The following is a 19,006-nucleotide window of genomic DNA, read 5'->3' as shown; positions in this document are numbered from 1 at the left end:
TCGTCGACGTGAACGATTTCTGTTACCGCTAACTTGTTTGTCTAACGTTTCATCTCATTGAACTCGCGGTTGCACCGACGCGCGCTACTCAATCGCTTCGTGTACGGCCAATAGTCGCCGACTGTCATTTTGTCGCGCAGGTCGACTTCGCTTGCGTCACGCGGCCGGCCGAAGTGTCCGAGTAGCTCAAATGAGCATTTTCCTTTTTTTTTTTTTTTCTTCCCCCGTGCGCACGTTGACTTATCCCGTGGCGCCAAATGGAAAATGTTTTCCCATGTCGAGTCCGTCATTTGTTCTGATGCTCCGACGGACATTAGTGACGGCGAGCAAACATCGGAAAGCGCCGCAGGGACCGTCACGGTCATGTTGGCGGCGTGTGCAGATTGATCTCGCTGATGTGAGCATTAAACAACCAAATGGACTTGTTTCAATACTTGGCTTTGCTGACATGGGCGTGTGTTCCGGTTTTTGTCTTCCCCCCGTCTCGTACACGCCTGCTCCTGAGCACACCTTCCCCACCTGTGCCTCGCTTACCCTAATTACCCCATGCATTTAACCTCCTGTCTCATTCTTTCTGGTCGCCAGTTCGTTGTACCTTGTTGTCACGTTCCAGCATTCCTTGTTTCCACATCACCGACTCACAGTAAGCCTCGACCCTGTTCTGATTATTGACCTCGCCTTTTTGCCTCATGTCTTTTGGATACTGTTGCCTTTTCGGATTGCCTGCCTTTGTATCGACTTCTGCCCGTTTATTAAACCTCTCTCTTTGAAACTGTCCGTTTGAATTGGAGTCGTGCATTTTGGGTCCTGTCCTTTGTTCCGTTCATGACAGAACGAACTGGCCCTAACGTGGAGCCAGCAGACTCAGACCTGGTGCCCAAAGCCCTTCAAGCGCAGGGTCAACGCATCTCGAAGCAGGATGAGCAGCTTGCTGACCTCCACCTTCATCTAAAGGAACTGTCAGGCATCAGGACACTATGATGAGACAGGTGGCCTCACAGTTTGAAGTTCAAATGAATATGGTTCAGAAGAAGGAACCAGCTGGCACAGCACCCGATGCCACCACTGCACCGCCGTTTCCATGAGAATCAGTCACCATGCCGCCACCTGCCACCTCCGCTGCTGTCTGCCCACAGCTCTCTCGACCGGAGAGGTTCTCTGGAGATTCTGGGACTATTAAGCCGTTCATCCCTCAGTGCGAACTCCACTTTGAGCTGCAGGCAGCTGCCTTCCCCACCGAGCGGGCAAAGATCGCTTTTGTCATTTCCCACCTGACTGGTCGTGCGGAGGCGTGGGCTACTGCTGAATGGAGCCGCAATTCTGCCGCGTGTCATTCTTGGGCATCTTTTGTAAAGTATATGGAGCAAGATTTTCCGTTTTCCACACCAGATCGTGAGGCAGCTCGCTCTCTTGTCACCTTACAGAAAGGCAAGTGCAGGGTGTCAGATTACGCGATTGAGTTTCGCATTGTAGCAACTGAGAGTCAGTGGAATAACAGGGCACTACTCGATGTATTCTTTCAAGGGCAATCCCCTGCCGTCAAAGATCATTTGGTCCCACTAGACCTGCCGACCGACTTGGGGACAATCATCGCTCTCGCCATAAAGATCGACAAAAGGCATCACGAGCTGGACAGAGATCGGCGGAAGGATGCGTCATCGCACACTTGGAGGATGATCCTTGGTAACCAGCCAAACCAAGGCAGATCCCCTGTTGCCAGTCTCAATCCACTGGCTAGCGTCACCACGGATGAACCCATGCAACTGGGCAGGTTCCGTATCTTCCCTGAGGAACGTGAACGCCGGCTGAGGGAAGGGCTTCTACTGCGGGCAGTTGGGTCATTCCGTGAGCAACTGTCGCGTCAAAGTTGCCCGTGCCGGTAACAAGGCCACGGGAGCGGTGAGTCTAAATATCATTAAGGAAGGTCCTACCCAGGTTCTTCCTAAAGTGACCCGATGCTCTCCACATCAAGAGATTCATACATCTGTATTTATTGACTCTGGTTCTGACGCAAATTTACTCAACTCCCTCCTCGTTAGACGAATGCATCTTAGAACCTTTCAAGTAAGACGCCAGCGCAACGCTTATGCTGCAGACGGCAGTTTTATGGGCAAGATCACTCACCTGCACCCGAACACTCACATTAGCATTTCCTGATTCTCACTCGGAACGCATTAGTTTACATGTTTTTGACCCTATGAATTATGACCTTATTTTAGGGAACCCTTGGTTGAAATTACATGCCCAGAGGACCATTGACTGGTCCTCTGGGCATGTTATGTCATGGGGCAGCAATTGCGCCCAGAACTGTTTCAAGCCTCCGTGTAATGTTCAGGGATATGTTTCAAATGAAATTCCACAGACCCCATCTGTGGATCCCGATTGTCTCAAGTGCCCACCTGTTACCATGACATTAAAGACGTTTTTTCCAAGTCCAAAGCCAAATCCCTTCCACCCCACAAACCTTATGACTGTGCAGTTGACTTGCTGCCTGGAACCACACGTCCACGGGGGAGGTTGTTCTCTCTTTCAGAGCCAGAACACAAGGCTATGAAGGAGTATGTGAAAGAATCACTGGCAGCCGGGATCATTCGCCCATCTTCATCCCCTGCGGGAGCAGGATTTTTCTTTGTGGACAAAATGGACAAGACCCTGCGACCCTGTATCGATTATCAGCGTCTCAACGAAACAACTGTGAAAAACAGGTACCCGCTTCCTCTCATCTCCACCGTCTTTGAGTTCCTGGAGGGAGCAAAGGTGTTCACCAAACTAGACTTAAGAAATGCGTATCAACTAGTCAGGATAAGGGAGGGGCATCAATGGAAAACAACATTCAACACACCAACGGGACATTATGAGAATTTGGTAATGCCTTTTGGACTAACTAACGCTCCAGCTGTTTTCCAAAACTTTGTCAATGATGTTTTGCGTGACATGTTGAATGTGTATGTTTTGTATATTTGGACAATATTTGGATATTCTCCCTGGATGAGGAGAGTCACATCATTCATGTCCGCTCTGCGTTGCAGCAGTTACTGCAGAATGAACTTTATGTCAAGGCTGAGAAATGGGAGTTCCACAAGGCGTCCGTTTCTTTTCTGGGTTTCGTGCTGGCTCAAGGTGAAGTCAAAATGGACCGTTGCAAAGTTGATGCCGTGACTAATTGGCCCACTCCCACATCACGCAAGGTTGTAAAAAGGTTCTTAGGGTTCGCAAATTACCTCCGCTCCCGTCCTCGCTTTGCCAGATCCCAAACAGCAATTTGTTGTGGAAGTGGATGCATCTGATGCCGGTATAGGAGCAGTCCTCTCCCCGAAATGTCTCAAGGACGATAAGTTACATCCTTGTGCTTATCGCTCTGAAAAACTGACTCCAGCCGAGAGAAATTATGACATAGGTGACCGTGAACTGCTGGCTGTCAAGGTGGGTTTGGTGGAGTGGAGGCAATGGCTAGAAGGGGCTCAGACTCCGTTTTTAGTATGGACAGATCACAAGAACCTTGAGTATCTTAAGTCTGCTAAAAGATTAAATGCTAGGCAGGCTAGATGGGCTCTATGCTTCCATCCATCCATCCATCCATTTTCTGAGCCGCTTCTCCTCACTCGGGTCACGGGCGTGCTGGAGTCCTATGCCAGCTATCATCGGGCAGGAGGCGGGGTACACCCCGAACTGGTTGCCAAACAATCGCAGGACACAAACAAACAAACAACCATTCGTTCACATTCACATGCAAACTCCACACAGGCGGGGCCCGGGATTGAACCCGGGTCCTCAGAACTGTGAGGCTGACGCTCTGACCAGTCGCCCACCGTGCCGCGGGCTCTATGCTTCACAAGATTTGATTTCATGTTATCCTACCGACCTGGTACTAAAAATGGTAAGCCAGATGCTTTATCGCGTATTTTCTGCGAAGAGAATTCTTTGTCCGACCCTAAAACCATTTTGCCCAAGTCATGTTTTATTTCTGCTTTTGTTTGGGACATTGAAACAATGGTAAAAGAGGCTCTGAAGAACACTTTTAGCCCTGAAGATTGCCCTGAAAACAGGCTTTATGTGGTCCCGACCTTAAGGGGAAGAGTCATCCATTGGGCTCACACTAACCGGACTGTATGTCACACAGGGATTGCCGAAACGCAATCTGTGGTCGAACAGCGCTTTTGGTGGCCTGATGTTAGAAGAGAAGTTATCAATTACATCAATGCTTGCCAGGTATGCGCTGAAAAGTGGGTCAGCGAGTTTGGCTCTCGACCAAGCATCTTCCACTCCGGGTGGAGTCGCGGAAGCTCGCTCCCAGGTTCGTCGGGCCCTTCCCCATCATAAAGGTCAACAACCCTGTCACCATGAAGCTTAGCTCCACCCTGCATTTCGCGTCGGCCTGCTCACGCCCGCCCCGGGAGGACCCTCTGGTCCCGCCTTCCAGGCCCCCTCCTCCTCCCCGTTTCGTTGACGGGGGCCCTGTCTTCACGGTGAGGCAGCTGTTGTCTCCTCATCGGAGGGGGAGGGGGTTGCAATATCTGGTGGAGTGGGAGGGCTACGGGCCTGAGGAACGTTCATGGGTGCCGTCTAGGTTTATCGTTGATGGCTCGCTCGTTCGGGACTTCCACGTTCTGTCGAGAGGCTGAAATTTGGGGCATTTGGACAATTTTGTGTTAATTTTTAATAATTAATTGTTGCACCGGTAGTGTCAATTGTGAAATAATAACAATAATAACGATATTGAGTGGTAACATGATCATAATGACAAATGCAGCCCTATGGAATGCAACCCTTTGGAGTGCACAAGCCAGTGCAAACTGTCGGCCGGTCCCAAGCCCGGATAAATGCAGACGGTTGCGTCGGGAAGGGCATCCGGCTTAAGATTTTGCCAAACAAATATGACGTTCATCTAAAGAATTACATACCGGATCGAGCGTGGTGAACAACGTCCGACACCGGCACCGTTAACCTGCAGGGCGCCGGTGGAGCTCAGCTATTCAGCTACTGGGGGTCGACGACGAAGGAGAGGTGGAAAGCGGGTTCTTAGGCAGAAAGAGAAGAGGAAAGCACAGAGCCTAGAATTGAATGTGGGGACTTTGAATGTTGGGACTTTGACAGGAAAATCTCGGGAGTGGGTTGACATGATGATTAGGAGAAAGGTTGATATATTGTGTGTCCAGGGGAGCAGGTGGAAAGGCAGTAAGGCTAGAGGTTTCGGGGCAGGCTTTAAAGTATTTGACCATGGTGTAGATGGGGAGAGAAATGGAGTCGGGGTTATTTGAAAAGAAGAGTTGGCTAAGAATGTCTTGGAGGTAAAAGGAGTATCAGATCGAGTGATGAGACTGAAACTTGAAATTGAGGGTGTTATGTGTCATGTGATTAGTGGCTATGCCCCACAGGTAGGATGTGACCTAGAGGTGAAAGAGACATTCTGGAAGATTCAGAAGAAAAAGGCAGAGCAGAGAACCATGTGGTGGAAGCCGAGACAGGACGAGTGTTCTCCGGCTTTTCGGGAAGAGGTGAGACAGGCTCTCGGTGGACGGGAGGAGCTTCCAGAAGACTGGACCACTACAGCCAAGGTGATTAGAAAGACAGGCAGGAGAGTACTTGGTGCATCTTCTAGTAGAAAGGAGAGAAGGAGACTTGGTGGTGGAACTTCACAGAACAGGAACTCATACAAGGAAAGAGGTTGGCTAAGAAGAAGTGGGACACCGAGAGGACCGAGGAGAGGCGAAAGGAATACATTGAGATGCGACACAAGGCAAAGGTAGAGGTGGCAAAGGCCAAACAAGACGCATAGGATGACATGAATGCCAGGTTGGACAGTAAAGAAGGAGAAAAGGATCTATACAGGCTGGCCGGACAGAGGGATAGAGATGGGAAGGACGTGCAGCAGGTTAGGGCGATTAAGGAAAGAGATGGAAATATGTTGACTGGTGCCAGCAGTGTGCTAGCTAGATGGAAAGAATACTTTGAGGAGCTGATGAATGAGGAAAATGAGAGAGAAGGGAAAGTAGAAGAGGCGAGTGTGGTGGACCAGGAAGTGGCCATGATGAGTAAGTTAGAAAGGCATTCAAGAGGATGAAAAATGGAAAGGCATTTGGTCCTGATGACATTCCTGAGGAGGTATGGAAGCATCTCGGAGAGGTGGCTGTGGAGGTTTGGACCAGCTTGTTCAATAGAATTGGCGTGCGTGAGAAGATGCCTGAGGGATGGAGGAAATGTGTGCCGGTGCCCATTTCTAAGAACAAAGGTGATGTGCAGAGCTGTGGGAACTAGAGAGGAATAAAGTGGATGAGCCACACAAGGACGTTATGGGAAAAAGTAGTGGAGGCGAGACTCAGGAAAGAAGTGAGTATTTGCGAGCAACAGTATGGTTTCGTGCCTAGAAAGAGGACCACAGATGCGTTATTTGCCTTGAGGATGTGGATGGGAAAGTACAGAGAAGGTCAGAAGGAGCTACATGGTGTCTTTGTCGATCGAGAGAAAGCCTATGACCGAGTGCCCGGAGAGGAACGGTGGTACTGCGTGCGCAAGTCTGGAGTGGCACAGAAGTATGTTCGAATAATACTCAGGACATGTGCGAGGGCGGCAGAACAGCGGTGAGGTGTGACGTGTGACGGACGAATTGAAGGTGGAGGTGGGACTGCATCAGGGATCAGCCCTGAGAGTGGTGACGTAGGCTGGGAGTTGAAAGATCATCACCCGAAGTGTTTTTTCCATCAGACGACCTGTTGTCCTGATCCGGGATCAGCGCGGCGGCCACGCGCAACTCCAACGGGCGGAGGACGCTGATCCCGGATCGGCGAGCGCCGGGCCCCGCTGTCCCGCTTTCCCGGTCTCGCTTCTTCTTCTTTCTTTTTTTCTTTTTACCTCGGACGTGCGGTTCCTGCGCGCGTGCGTGCGCACGCGCTCGCCAAGGCAGTCAGCGGACGTGCGCGCGCTCGCTCTCTGGGCCGCCGTGAGAGGTTCAGACGACGTGAGCAATGTAGGAAAGTTGCACTTTTCTTCCTCGCGAGGAACTTGAAGCGAACGCGAGGAAACTTTTCACTCGGCCTCCTCCTCCTCGACGCTTTTGTACGTTTGCTAATTCAAGGAAATCTTGTTCCACACCTGCGGAATTTCTGAGCTCACCGCTTCAGTGAACGCCGCTTGCAGGCGGGCAGCAAGCTAACGGCTAGCTCTTGGCCACCTCCGGACTGTTTCAAACGCACTTTTTGCGCCCGTTTGGCGACGAAGTGGAGCGCCCGATGCCGTCGCCGTTCCCCGAAGACTAAAAGACGAAAGCTCGAGCAGGCGGCTAGTGGACTTATCGGGGCTGTGAAAAGTGGGGAAAGCGCGGCGGCTAACTCGCTAGCATGCCGCAGCTGAGCGACGACGGCGACTTGGGCGCCAGCGACGAGCTGATCCAGTTCCACGAAGAGGGCGAGCGCGACGACAAGAGAACCGGAACCGCCGCCGAGACGGACCTGGACGACGTCAAGTCGTCCCTCGTCAACGAGACCGAGACCACCAACGGCGCGTCGGGTTCCGAGGTGAGCGAACTTTTTGTTGTTGTTGTGTGCACTTCTTCTTGACCATCTCGTGTGTCCGTGCAGGCGGCCAACAGGCGAGCCGGAACCGAGCCGGACGCGCCCGGCCGGGCCAGGCAGAACCGGCTGTCAGGAGAAGGTACCGCTCGAGTCAGTGAATGCATCACGTCACCTTGTTGTTGTTGTTGTTGTTGTTGACGCAGGGGGACGTCCACGTCACCATGGTGACGAAGGCCGCGAACGCAACCCAGCGGGGAGTAAAAAAAAAAGTGTCTGTCAACAGGTTGAAAGGTCAAATCGGACACTTTTTGTCCTACACAGTAGACGTGCAACAATGAATCGACAACTAAATTATGACAATTATTTTTATAATCCATTTACAGTTGCAACAATTAACCGGCAACTATTTTGATAATTGATTTACAGGCGCAACAATTAATTGACAGCTAATTGGTGATCAAATTACAGGTCAGATGACAAAGATTTTATGGGGTCTGTTAGAATTCATATTTGCATTGTTTATATGTTATATAATACATGCACGTCACTTCCAGCAAGTTTTCAACCAAAGGTTAGCTAAAAATGTGCTTTTTATGACGCATATTGAGCACTCCCCGAACACACCGGAAGCTCAAGACACCGGGGTGCGGTTACTGCATCCGCCGCAAGGGCTACCAGAAGTGACGTTGCAGTTGACAAACACAGGGCGCTACGCACAATACGCAATGGCGAGCGACGTGTTGGAATATGAGGAGGAGGAGGAGGCTTTCGACGTACAGGAGCACCCGACTGAACTTGGCATCGTCAAAGCGTACATGTTTGAGCCGATCGGGAGTCGGAAGCGGACAGTGACGACGACGAGCAGCCAGGTAGCAGCTCTACAACAGAAAAGGAGAGTGGCCGCTGGGTCCCTTTTTAAAGTCATGGCTTGAAATATTTTTTAGCGCGACTCTACGTATGATATATTCATATATGTTTCAGTGACACGGCACACGCTTGTACATCGGATGCAGTATTCCTATATATTGTGTGCCCCTCGCTCGAGTTGCGTTATAACACGCCGCACTCAAAGTCTTTGCCGTGTCATATAGGCAAAAGTACAGACGACAGTACTGAAAAGTACTGCGTGGGTCTTTTTTGTTTTCCTACTCCCCAGTGCATAGTAACCATAATAGAATCGAAATCCTCACCTCTTGTCTGCGCCGCGGCACCGTGGCGGCCGCCAGATTTAGTTCTCTTGCTGGCGTCTCGATGGCCGTAGGAAAAATAGTTGGCACCGCAGCTGATTTCAGCCTCTACCGCTGTATCCAGTGCTTTCTGCTAGATCTTTCTCAAAACACGCCGGTTCGAAGTGATCAGCACAGTTTAGAATGCTTGCTGGGCACCAACAGGTGACCACGCGTCTTCCCCTGTCGATTGGCTTTCCCTATCCGCAGATCACGTATTCTTTTTAAAAAAAAAAAAAAAAAAAAACTTGCCACTGCCTGAACCGTTTGTACAACCAAATGCCACACAATAAACCATCGTGACATTGCTAAATCATACGACAACAAATATATACGAGGACGGGAGCAAAAGCACACAACGCCGAATGAACAGGTTGTTTGGCTCGTGTGACGTCACAGCGCCGGATAGAGCCGAAGACAGGAAGGCGCATTCTGAATCATATTTTTCGATATAACTGCTCTATATCTGCTATATAATCACTTTGAAATGGCAGATGTGGTTTGTAAATGGGTTTGAGAGTTATCAGGAAAAATGTTAAACTCTTTGTCCTCTGACCTTGAATCAACATGCGTGTGTCTGCAGCAAATGTGCGCGTGGCTCAAACGTGGTTCCAGCAGAGCTTAGAGCAAGTTTTTTTTTTCTTTCTTTTTTTTTTTTTATAATATATAATTTTTTTATTCCACCCCAGCCCTAAATAAAACGATAACAAGTTCCAACGAGCACGCTCACACAGGAGCCGTCGTCGTCACGCCGCCCCGCCTCTTTAAGGCGCACGCGTGTCGCAGGCACGACAGGACAGACAATATTTTCGACACGGTTGATGCTCGCAATACGCAAAGGAAGACGCCAGTTGAAGTTGTTCCCTGTTGACATGTCTTGAACGTGTTGTGCTGCGACAGCGCTGAGGTGGCAGCAGACGGCTGGGGGTCTCTTCGCGCCGTCTCCCTATGTGGGCTACCCCTTCTTCGTGATTCCAGACCTGCGCGGGTCCTATCTGGCCGGCGGAGGACTGGCAGCGGCACGCGCGGTAAGTCAGCCGGTGCACGGCAAGAACACCCGAACACCACACGGTGCCACCTGTGACGTCATATGTATCGTGGTGTCGCGCCACACTATGCGCGAAACCTGTGAGGTCATACAGTATATGTGACACGTATGTTGTCATGTATGTCACCTACGGTGTCATAGGTAGAGTTAGGCATGGAGAATCGACAACCGATTGGAACCGGACTAACGTTCCGGGTCTCCCGGAATCGTTTTAATGAAAAAAATTCGGTTCCCAGTTTCGATGCCAACAGTCCGCCGACCCCGGAGAAGAAAGTGGCAAAAACCAACGAAGAACAACACGCACGGAGAAGTGTTTGTCCCCAATGGGGGCGGTGAACAAAAGCGTGTCTTAACTTTATTAAAATCAAAAACCAGCGCCTTAGTGCAACACTTGGAATAAGATTATATTGTGCAAAGGAGGCTTTGGCGACGTGTAGAAGTCTGACGCGCTCCCTCCCGCTCCGAGCCTCAGCCGATACTGCGCGGTACTTCAGTCAAGTCAAATTGGGTGGGGCACACGCTCTCATCAGTCGGCCACCGTGCCGCTAATCTATGAATTTGTCTGAGATTTTGAAAAGGTTGGACGGGTAACACACAAAAGACAATTGACTTTTCAAAAGTTTCATCTTCATAATTTTTGCCTTTTTTGTGTGGAACATTCACTTATCTGGTTGTTCTATGAAGCGATATTGTCTAAATTGTGCACATTTGTCATTATGTCAGCATGCTATCATGTTTTCCCCTTGCTGTACACATAAAAGAGCAACAAACACATTTTAGACTGTATTTACACTTTGCCATGCTTGTTATAAGTATAGTATTTGTGTAAATAACAAATCTACTGACTTTTTTTGAGGAAACATCCAAGGCTTCTGTTGATAAATTTATGAAAAATCATCAAAATGAAATCAAATGTAATTAGTTATGACATTTTCAAGAGGGTAACTTGTAATTGGAAGCAAAGTCTTGCCAACAGTCTGTCCCAGATTACCTTTTATAGACGCCAGATGATGATGTCATTGAAGGACTCTGATATCAGGATCCTGCAGATTTTTCCAGACCGTTGTCACATATGATGTCATACACGTCACCTATGATGTCATGCTCATTTCACTTCGTATACGATTCACTGACGTCAGGACGAGGGCCGACGTGACGATGTCATTTTTTTGTTTGTCCACCAGGAAGGGTTAGCTTTTTGTGTGTGGTGTGTGTGTGCTTGTGCACGTGTGTGGCATTTTCAAAAGCTGGAAGCAGTTAGCGCGCTCAGACGCAACTTCCTCTGGCCTCTGAATCGGGCACAGTGTGTGCCAATGTGTGTGTGTGTGTGTGTGTGTGTGTGTGTGTATATATATATATATATATATATATATATATATATATATATATGGATCTGTTAGTGTGTCATTTACATATTTTGTAACAGTTGAATTGTGTTGAAGTGACCAATATGTGGCGTAGTAGTGCTTGTGGTTTGTTGTCAATAACTGAGCTGCAGCAATGACAAAAATGCTTTGCTTGTGTGTGTGTGTGTGTGTGTTTGTGTGTGTGTGCATATATTTGTGTGATCACGTGTGGTTGTGTGTGTTTATATGTACGTCTGTGTGCATGTGTGTGTTTGCGTATGTTTGTGTGTGCATATGTGTGTGTTTGTGGATATGTTCGTGTGTGATTGTGTGTGTGTGTGTGTGTGTGTGCGCGCGTGTAGTATTTTCCTCTCCAGTGGCCCCTGCTGGACATTCCGGGAAGATCAGCCATGAGAGACTCGGCCACGCCCGTTCACCTGGTACGAGACATGACGACACCCGCTGGCCACGTGACACCATTGCAGCAACTCGTATAAGGGGCCGTTAGGGACATTATTCAAGATTAGGTCTCACACTTACTATTCAAATGCTTTCACAGTCACACAATCTACTGAAAGGTTCTCATAAACACAACTCAAACACTCTCATACGCACGAGTCTTACTCTCATAAAGACTACTCAAACACTCTCATTAACACTACTCAAACACTCGTATGCACGAGTTGTTCTCATACAGACTACTCAAACACCCATTAACGCTACTCAAACACTCATACGCATGAGTCTTGCTCTCATAAAGACTACTCAAACACTCTCATTAACACTACTCAAATGCATTCAAGAGCAGGTCAATCACATTCACGCACACGTCACTGGCATTCCCGAGTTCATGTCAATCATGCTCATGCACACGTCGATTGTGCTCACACGTGAATAGTCTAAATCTTTTATTAGGTAGTTCAATTCAAAAAGTGAAATTATAGAGATGCACTGCACACTGCACACACTCAAGAGTGAAGTATTTCAGATTTAAAATATGTATTATTTTGATGATTGTAGCACGTAGCAAATAAAAAAATTCTCCATATTGAGAAACTCAAATATAACGTCAAACGAAATAGTGAATTAATTCAAGAAATAAAGTGATTTTTTAATGGAATTTGCCCTCTGAAAAGTACTTCAGTGTTTAATCACTCGATGAGTACTGAAGAAAAACCTTTCAATTATATTCTAATTTATTGAGATGTACCTATATTTAACAAAGTCATGAAATATTTGACTCCGAGTGTGTCGTCCGGGGCGCGTATGTACGACACGAGTTCAATTCCTTCGTTCCCTTTGGCCGTCCTCATTAGGTACACCGGCGCAGGGGAGCTTAAACGCGACTATCCGGCCGTCCTGCCTGTAACGAACCGTATACGTTTCAGATTGTAACGGAGCGGTGTTGAAACTCTGGTTGTCTCGAGTCCGGGAGTAAGCGCACGTCCGCTGCGCTTTAGCCCGAAAGGCACATTTATTCGGCGGCATCCGCGTCCGACGAATGGCGTCTCGCTCTCGGTAGACGAGCCAGCGTAGCCCTACGCCATGAATGACACGTATTCTGATTGGCCATGACGTCATATCCTACAGCACTTACACATTAAAAGCATCCATTTTAAATCAATGAGGAAAAGCGTTATTGTAACACAATAATCGACAAGTATACGACATATATACATTATAAATCTACATTAATGTATTATACAGTATAATTCTATGTAAGCTACTGCTTAAGTTAGGCTTACTATTGTACTTTATGGCTGTTGGTCAATGCCATATTTTATTTCGAAACCACTTCCTTTTCAATACACATAAACATGTCAAATGTCTGCACACATACAGCTCAAATAAGCTCGTAGAAACATGTCAAGTCTATTCACACACCATCCTCAAATCCATTCATAAAATTTACTCAGATCCTTTCACATTTCCATCTCAAATGTACTCAGTACTCATAGAGTGATTAAACACTGAAGTACTTTTCAGGGGGCAAATTCCAGCCTAATTTCTACGTTAAAAAAAAACCCCACTTTATTTCTTGAATTAATTCACTATTTCGTTTGACGTTATATTTTAGTTTCTCAATATGGGGAATTTTTGGTATTTGCTATGTGCTATAATCATCAATATAATACATATTTTAAATATGAAATACTTCACTCTTGATTGTGTGCAGTGTGCAGTGCATCTCTATAATTTCACTTTTTTAATTGAACTAACTAGATTTACACTATTCATGTGTAAGCATAATCCACGTGTGAGTGAACATGATTGACATTAACTCGTGAATGCCAGTGACGTGTGCGAGAATGTGATTGACGTGCTTGCGTGAACGCATTTGAGTACTGTTAAAGAGAGTGTTTGAGTAGTCTTTATGAGAGTAAGACTTGTGTGTATGGGAGTGTTTAAGTAGTGTTATTGAGTGTGTTTGAGTAGTCTTCATGAGAGCAAGACTCGTGCATATGACAGTGTTTGAGTAGTGTTAATTGAGAGCAAGACACGTGAGTAAGAGTGTTTAAGTAGTCTTTATGAGAGCAAGACTCGTGCGTATGAGAGTGTTTGAGTTGTGTCTATGAGAGAATTACAGTAGTTTGTGTGTGTGTGAAAGTATTTGAATAGTAAGTGTGAGAGCTAATCCTGAATAATGTCCCTAACGGCCCCTCATACACTCACCTTAGTTGCTGCGCGCATGCGGTGTGTCTGTGTGCGCAGTCTAGCGGCGTGCACGCCGACGTGGGTCGTCTCCACCCGCTGCTGTCCCGCCGCCCCGAGGCCTTATTCCCGCCCCAGAGGGCGTCGCCTGGCTTCTCGCCCGACGCAGGTGAGACGCGGCGGTGACCCCGCGGGAACTCGCACGCGCGCTCAGGCTAACGTGCTCACGCGTGTGATTGTCACGTGTGCTCCGGCAGGCTCATCCCGCCCGCCGCACGTCGCCTGCTATCCTATCTCGCCCGGGGGCGGGGCTCACGCGTTTGATTGGCTGTGAGTACAACGTGGGTGGGTCTGTGTGTTTTTGTGAGAAGGACTGTGTGCATGTGAGAGACGGAGGGAGAGTATGTGTGTGTGTGTGTGTGTGTGTGTGTGTGTGTGTGTGTGTGACATAGAGAAAGGGTCTGTGAGGACTGCGTGTGTATTGGCATGTGTGAGTGTAAAGAGTGCGTATGAATAAACGTGTGTAAGTGTATGTGTTGTCTGTGCGATGTGTTTGTGTGTGCGCATGTTAGCATGTCTCTCGTGTGTGTGTGTGTGTGCGCTCTGTGACTTTGTGTGGGTGTGCGTCTTTGTTAGATTGTCTCTGAATTTGTGTGTGTGCGCACGGGCGTTAGCATGTTTCTCGTGTGTGTGTGTGTGTGTGTGTATGCATCTGTGTTAGGGTGTCTCTGAACATGTGTGTGTTAGCATGTCTCTCAACGTGTGCGTGCGCTCTGTGATTTTGTGCGTGTGTGTCTACAGGCAGGGTCAGCCGGTGTACCCGATGACGGGAGGCTTCTCGCCCGCCACCCTCGCCATCAATGCCTCGGTGTCAAGGTGAGTGACATCAGTGGGCGAGCTGTCAGGGTTGGATCGACCAATCGGACGTGTTCGTCGGTGTAGTGACCTTTAGAGGGCGGGGTGATTTATTGATTCGATCAATTGATTAGATTGTGACGTTTGGGGCGTACTTCCCGTTTGTGACGTCAGCCTGGTGTCGAGCGGCTTCTCTTCCGGTGACCCGGCGAGCGGCCCGTCGCCGTCGGCCTACGTCTCGGCGGCCGTCAAACTGGAACCCCGAGAGCCCCGAGAACCCAGAGAACCCCGAGAACCAGGCCCGTTGAGGTAACGCTCGGTACCGCAGACGGCCAAATGTCCATCTTGGGTGCTTTTGAAACGCGGGCTCCCTTTCTTTGAATCGACGGACGGCTGCCTCGCTCGAGCGACTTGCTCCGAACGGCTTCCGTGCCGCCCAACGGTCCGGAGTGCGTTTAGAATGCATTTCCGGACGTACCCAGAATCCGCCTAGAGCGGGTTGCCTCCTTGTCTCCGTACGGTAGCGTTTCCGCCATGTTGGATGTGGCAGATCTGCCCTGTAAACGAACGTGAGTCAAGGGACCGAATGTCAAAAAGCGACAAACTGAGTGCCTCTCATTCGCATACTCGTATATTTGGGAAACAGATAGGTGGTCACGTAGCTGCGTGTGTGTGTGTGTGTGTGTGTGTGTGTGTGTGTGTGTGCATGTATGAAACCGAAAGAAAGTGTTTGTGAGAAGGACTGTGTGCGTGTGAAAGAGAGCGTGTGAAACAGAGAGTGCGTTCGTGGGGTTGTGTGTCTGCATTTGTGTGTGAGAAGGAGAGTTTCAACGTGTGTGTGTGAGGGAGAGTGTATGTGTGAATCAAAAGCAACGTCCGCCCCCTTTTAATCTGATGCTGGTAAATATGAACTCCTCCTACGAATGTTCAGAATGCAGTCACCCTCGCCGTACCGCACTTCACTTTTCACGGTCTCACTGTATAGCAGATTATTCAATGATACATATGGAAATTTATGGTGCGGATTATTTGCTATTTTGCAGGATTTTGCAGTTTTTCCACTACACGGACTAATGTTACCGCAAAAACAGAACTGGCTTCCACAACTGCACGTCTCCAGCAAAGTAATTTGATATACTGTAGTTTAGCAGCGCTTGTTAGAACCACTTGAAATCATAGCGGCTGGTTGACGTAGAGGGATGATGGAAACAGCCGGTGCTCTTCTTTCAAATGCTTTATTGAGCAAAAGGGAACAAAATAAACAGTAAACGGTTACTCAACACACAAACGATCTTACGGTTAGCCAGTTAGCAGTCAGCCAAGTTTACACTCTGATTGGCTGACTCCCACGTCACTTACCAGGCCAGGCTCCGCCTTTTATAGCCACAAAAACCTTCACGATACCGCAGCGGAGAACGTGGGGCTGGTGACACCAAGTGGACACAAATAATGCCTGCACCTCAAATGCATATTTTGTATTGGTCTTATGCATAAAGCTTTAGAATATCGACTTGCCAGCCTATCTCCCAACACAGGAAGTCGGCGGCGCTGATGGTGGGCACGCAGGCCGTCGATCAGAAGGTCAAAGCTCACATCAAGAAACCTCTCAACGCCTTCATGTTGTTTATGAGGGACGAGAGGCCCAAAGTGGTGGCGCAGTGCCAAGTCAAGGAGAGCGCCACCATCAACCAGATCCTGGGACAGCGGGTCAGTGCGTGCCAGAGAGAGAGAGAGAAAGGAGGGGGAGTGAGAGGGAGTGCGTGACAAAGAGTGTGTGTGTGTGAGAGAGAGAGAGAGAGAAGGAATGACAAAGTATGAGTGTGTGAGGGAGAGAGCGTGTGTATTACACAGCATGAAACTGTGTGTGTGTGTGTGTGTGTGTGTGTGTGCATGCACGTGTCTGTGTTTGAGTGGAAGAGAGCAAGTGTGTGTGTGAGGGTATGTGTAAATTGGGAGTCTGTGTGTGTGTGTGCGTGCGTGCGTCTGCATGTGTGTGCGCGCGCATGTGTTCGGGCTTTCACTGTATTGAAAAAACGTGGCTTCGTGTCACATACCTGCAATCGATTGTCCCCCAAATCAATGTGGACATCTCTCCTCGCGCGCCCTTCAACCTCTGAGAGTATCAGAACGCTCGCCCCAATATTTTGCATTTTATGGACGTTAAAGCGTTTTCCTCATTATCGCGGAGCTCGGATGCCAACGAAACTTGGGGACACGTCGCCCCCCCTGCATTTGACAGGTCAACAGCAAAAGATAAATGATTAGTGATCTTATGAAACCGATTGGTTTTTCCTAGGTCCATCCATCCATCCATTTTCTGAGCCGCTTATCCTCACTGGGGTCGCGGGCGTGCCGGAGCCATCCCGGCTGTCATCGGGCAGGAGGCGGGGTACGCCCTGAAGTGGTTGCCAGCCAATCGGAGGGCAACCATTCGCACTCACAGTCATGCCTACGGGCAATTTAGAGTGTCCAATTCATGCATGTTTTTGGGATGTGGGAGGAAAGCGGAGTGCCCGGAGAAAAGCCACGCAGGCACGGGGAGAACATGCAAACTCCACACGGGCGGGGCCGGGGATTGAACCCCGCTCCTCAGAACTGTGAGGCAGACGCTCTAACCGGTCGCCTGACAAACTACAGTTAAGGCTTAACAGGGTGGGGCAATCCTTTTTTCACACAGGGCCATGTAGGTTTGGATTTATGAATTTTTTGTGTCTCCCTTAATCAAAAAACATTTTAAAACTGCATTTTGTGTTTAATTGTGTTGTCTTTGATGAATATTTAAATTGGTTTGAAGGTGGGAAATATTTAAGTGTGACAAAAAAAATGCAACAAAAAAAAAAGAAATCGGGAAGGGTGCAAACACTTTTTCACAGTAAGTGCGCGTCACGACGATTCCGCGTCACCGCTACTCGCCTTGCTGCTCCGTCTGACGGGCTCCCACACTTTCGCCATCGGCGGTCTTTTTTCCGACATTTGCCTTATCGGACGTCGTCGCCCTCTTCCCGTTCCTTCAATCCAATCCAATGAGTGCGCTTCGCTTTCGCTTCCCCTCGCGGGAAGCATGTCATCATCAGCCATCATTTTTAGGACTCGAGGGATTCCAAAAACTCGAGCACTGGTTTCACCCCGTGTGTGTGTGTGTGTGTGTGTGTGTGTGTGTGTGTGTGTGTGTGCGTCCGTCCGTGTCCACAGTGGCATTCCCTGAGCAAGGACGAGCAGGCCAAATATTATGAGCTCGCCCGGAAGGAGCGTCTGCTCCACTCTCAACTTTACCCTGGATGGTCGGCCAGAGACAACTACGTCAGTACACGTGCGCTCGGCACACGTCATCACCGTCGCTCGCTGGCGTCAATTCATCTAGTGTGTATTTGTGTCTGTGTGTGTGCGCAGGGCAAGAAGAAGAAGAGGAAGAAAAGCAAGAGTGATCCCCGACAAGACAGTAAGGCGCCCTTGTTGTCATAGCGACGCATGACGACAAGCATATATGATGTCATCACTCACCCGTGTGTGTTGCGCTTGTTGTTTTTCAGCCGGCGCAGACGATTCCCCGCCACAGCCCAAGTGCGCGCACCTGTCCTCCTCCGTGCACGACGAGGCGCCTCACGCGCACGCCCCTCTCATGCACGCGCGTGCGCACGCGTCTGCTGTCGGCATGCAGGCGCGCACCCGCCCGTCACGCCCGCGCACAGTCTCCCACCTCACGCACACGCACTTGTCCCAGGCCAGCCCCGCCTCCTCCGTGGACTCCCCGGCCACGCCCACCGCCGCGCTGGCATCACCCGCCGCCCCGGCGCCCACGCACACAGAGCACACGCACTCAGTCACACAATCGGCCTCGTACGGCGAGCGCACGTCGCCGTACGCCGACCGGCCGCTCGCCCTCACTGCGAAGCCGCCGCGCGACACGCATGCCCCACGCCTGTCCGCGCCCACCTTGGAGCCACCCTCCCCGGCCCCGCCCTCCTCCTCTCACAGACGAGCCAATCAGCTGTAAGCGGTGGCGAGCCAGTCAGCCATCAACCAAAAAAAAAAAAAAAAAAAAAAAGCTTTTAAACGTTTTTTAAATCCCATTTCTTGTCGTATGACAACGACAAGTTTGTGGTCAATATTTGACTTTGTCATCACGCGTGTTTTCGTTCGTGTTTTCACTCACAAAACTGCTTTTGTAAACCGGAATAAATATTCACAACTTAACCACATGCTGCTTCGTCAACTCGCAAACCCATGATGATGTCATACGTGGGTGAACAGCTGACTCGGGGTGTGAGGGAGTGTGTACGTGTGTGTGTGTCCTGATTTTGTGTGTGCGAGCCATCCATATACAAGTTGTTGGCATCCCGTCACTCATGTTTGCTTATAAAGTGTGACTGC

General features: G+C 49.2%; 1 protein-coding gene across 1 annotated transcript; it reads left to right on the top strand.

Annotated features, from left to right (window-relative positions):
- The first annotated feature begins 4,930 nt into the window (after positions 1-4,930).
- Positions 4,931-18,941, top strand: LOC133413646 (transcription factor 7-like 1-B). The gene is made up of 12 exons (XM_061698267.1): positions 4,931-7,511; positions 7,575-7,647; positions 9,635-9,762; positions 11,491-11,568; positions 13,841-13,949; positions 14,038-14,110; positions 14,582-14,656; positions 14,810-14,944; positions 16,171-16,342; positions 17,828-17,935; positions 18,026-18,074; positions 18,166-18,941. Exons 1-12 carry the CDS (start codon positions 7,335-7,337, stop codon positions 18,627-18,629), a joined length of 1,641 nt encoding a protein of 546 aa, XP_061554251.1. The 5' UTR covers positions 4,931-7,334; the 3' UTR covers positions 18,630-18,941.
- The last annotated feature ends 65 nt before the right edge of the window (positions 18,942-19,006 follow it).

The sequence above is a fragment of the Phycodurus eques genome, chromosome 15, assembly GCF_024500275.1.
Source record: "Phycodurus eques isolate BA_2022a chromosome 15, UOR_Pequ_1.1, whole genome shotgun sequence".
NCBI lineage: Eukaryota > Metazoa > Chordata > Actinopteri > Syngnathiformes > Syngnathidae > Phycodurus > Phycodurus eques.
This window is presented reverse-complemented; position numbering and strand designations above follow the sequence as displayed.

Bases quoted from the DNA above. Each gene is read 5' to 3' on its own strand.
- LOC133413646 (XM_061698267.1), top strand. From the start codon at position 7,335: ATGCCGCAGCTGAGCGACGACGGCGACTTGGGCGCCAGCGACGAGCTG. The intron at 7,512-7,574 runs GTGAGCGAACTT...GTGTCCGTGCAG, and splicing joins ACGGCGCGTCGGGTTCCGAG to GCGGCCAACAGGCGAGCCGG. The intron at 14,657-14,809 runs GTGAGTGACATC...TTGTGACGTCAG, and splicing joins ATCAATGCCTCGGTGTCAAG to CCTGGTGTCGAGCGGCTTCT.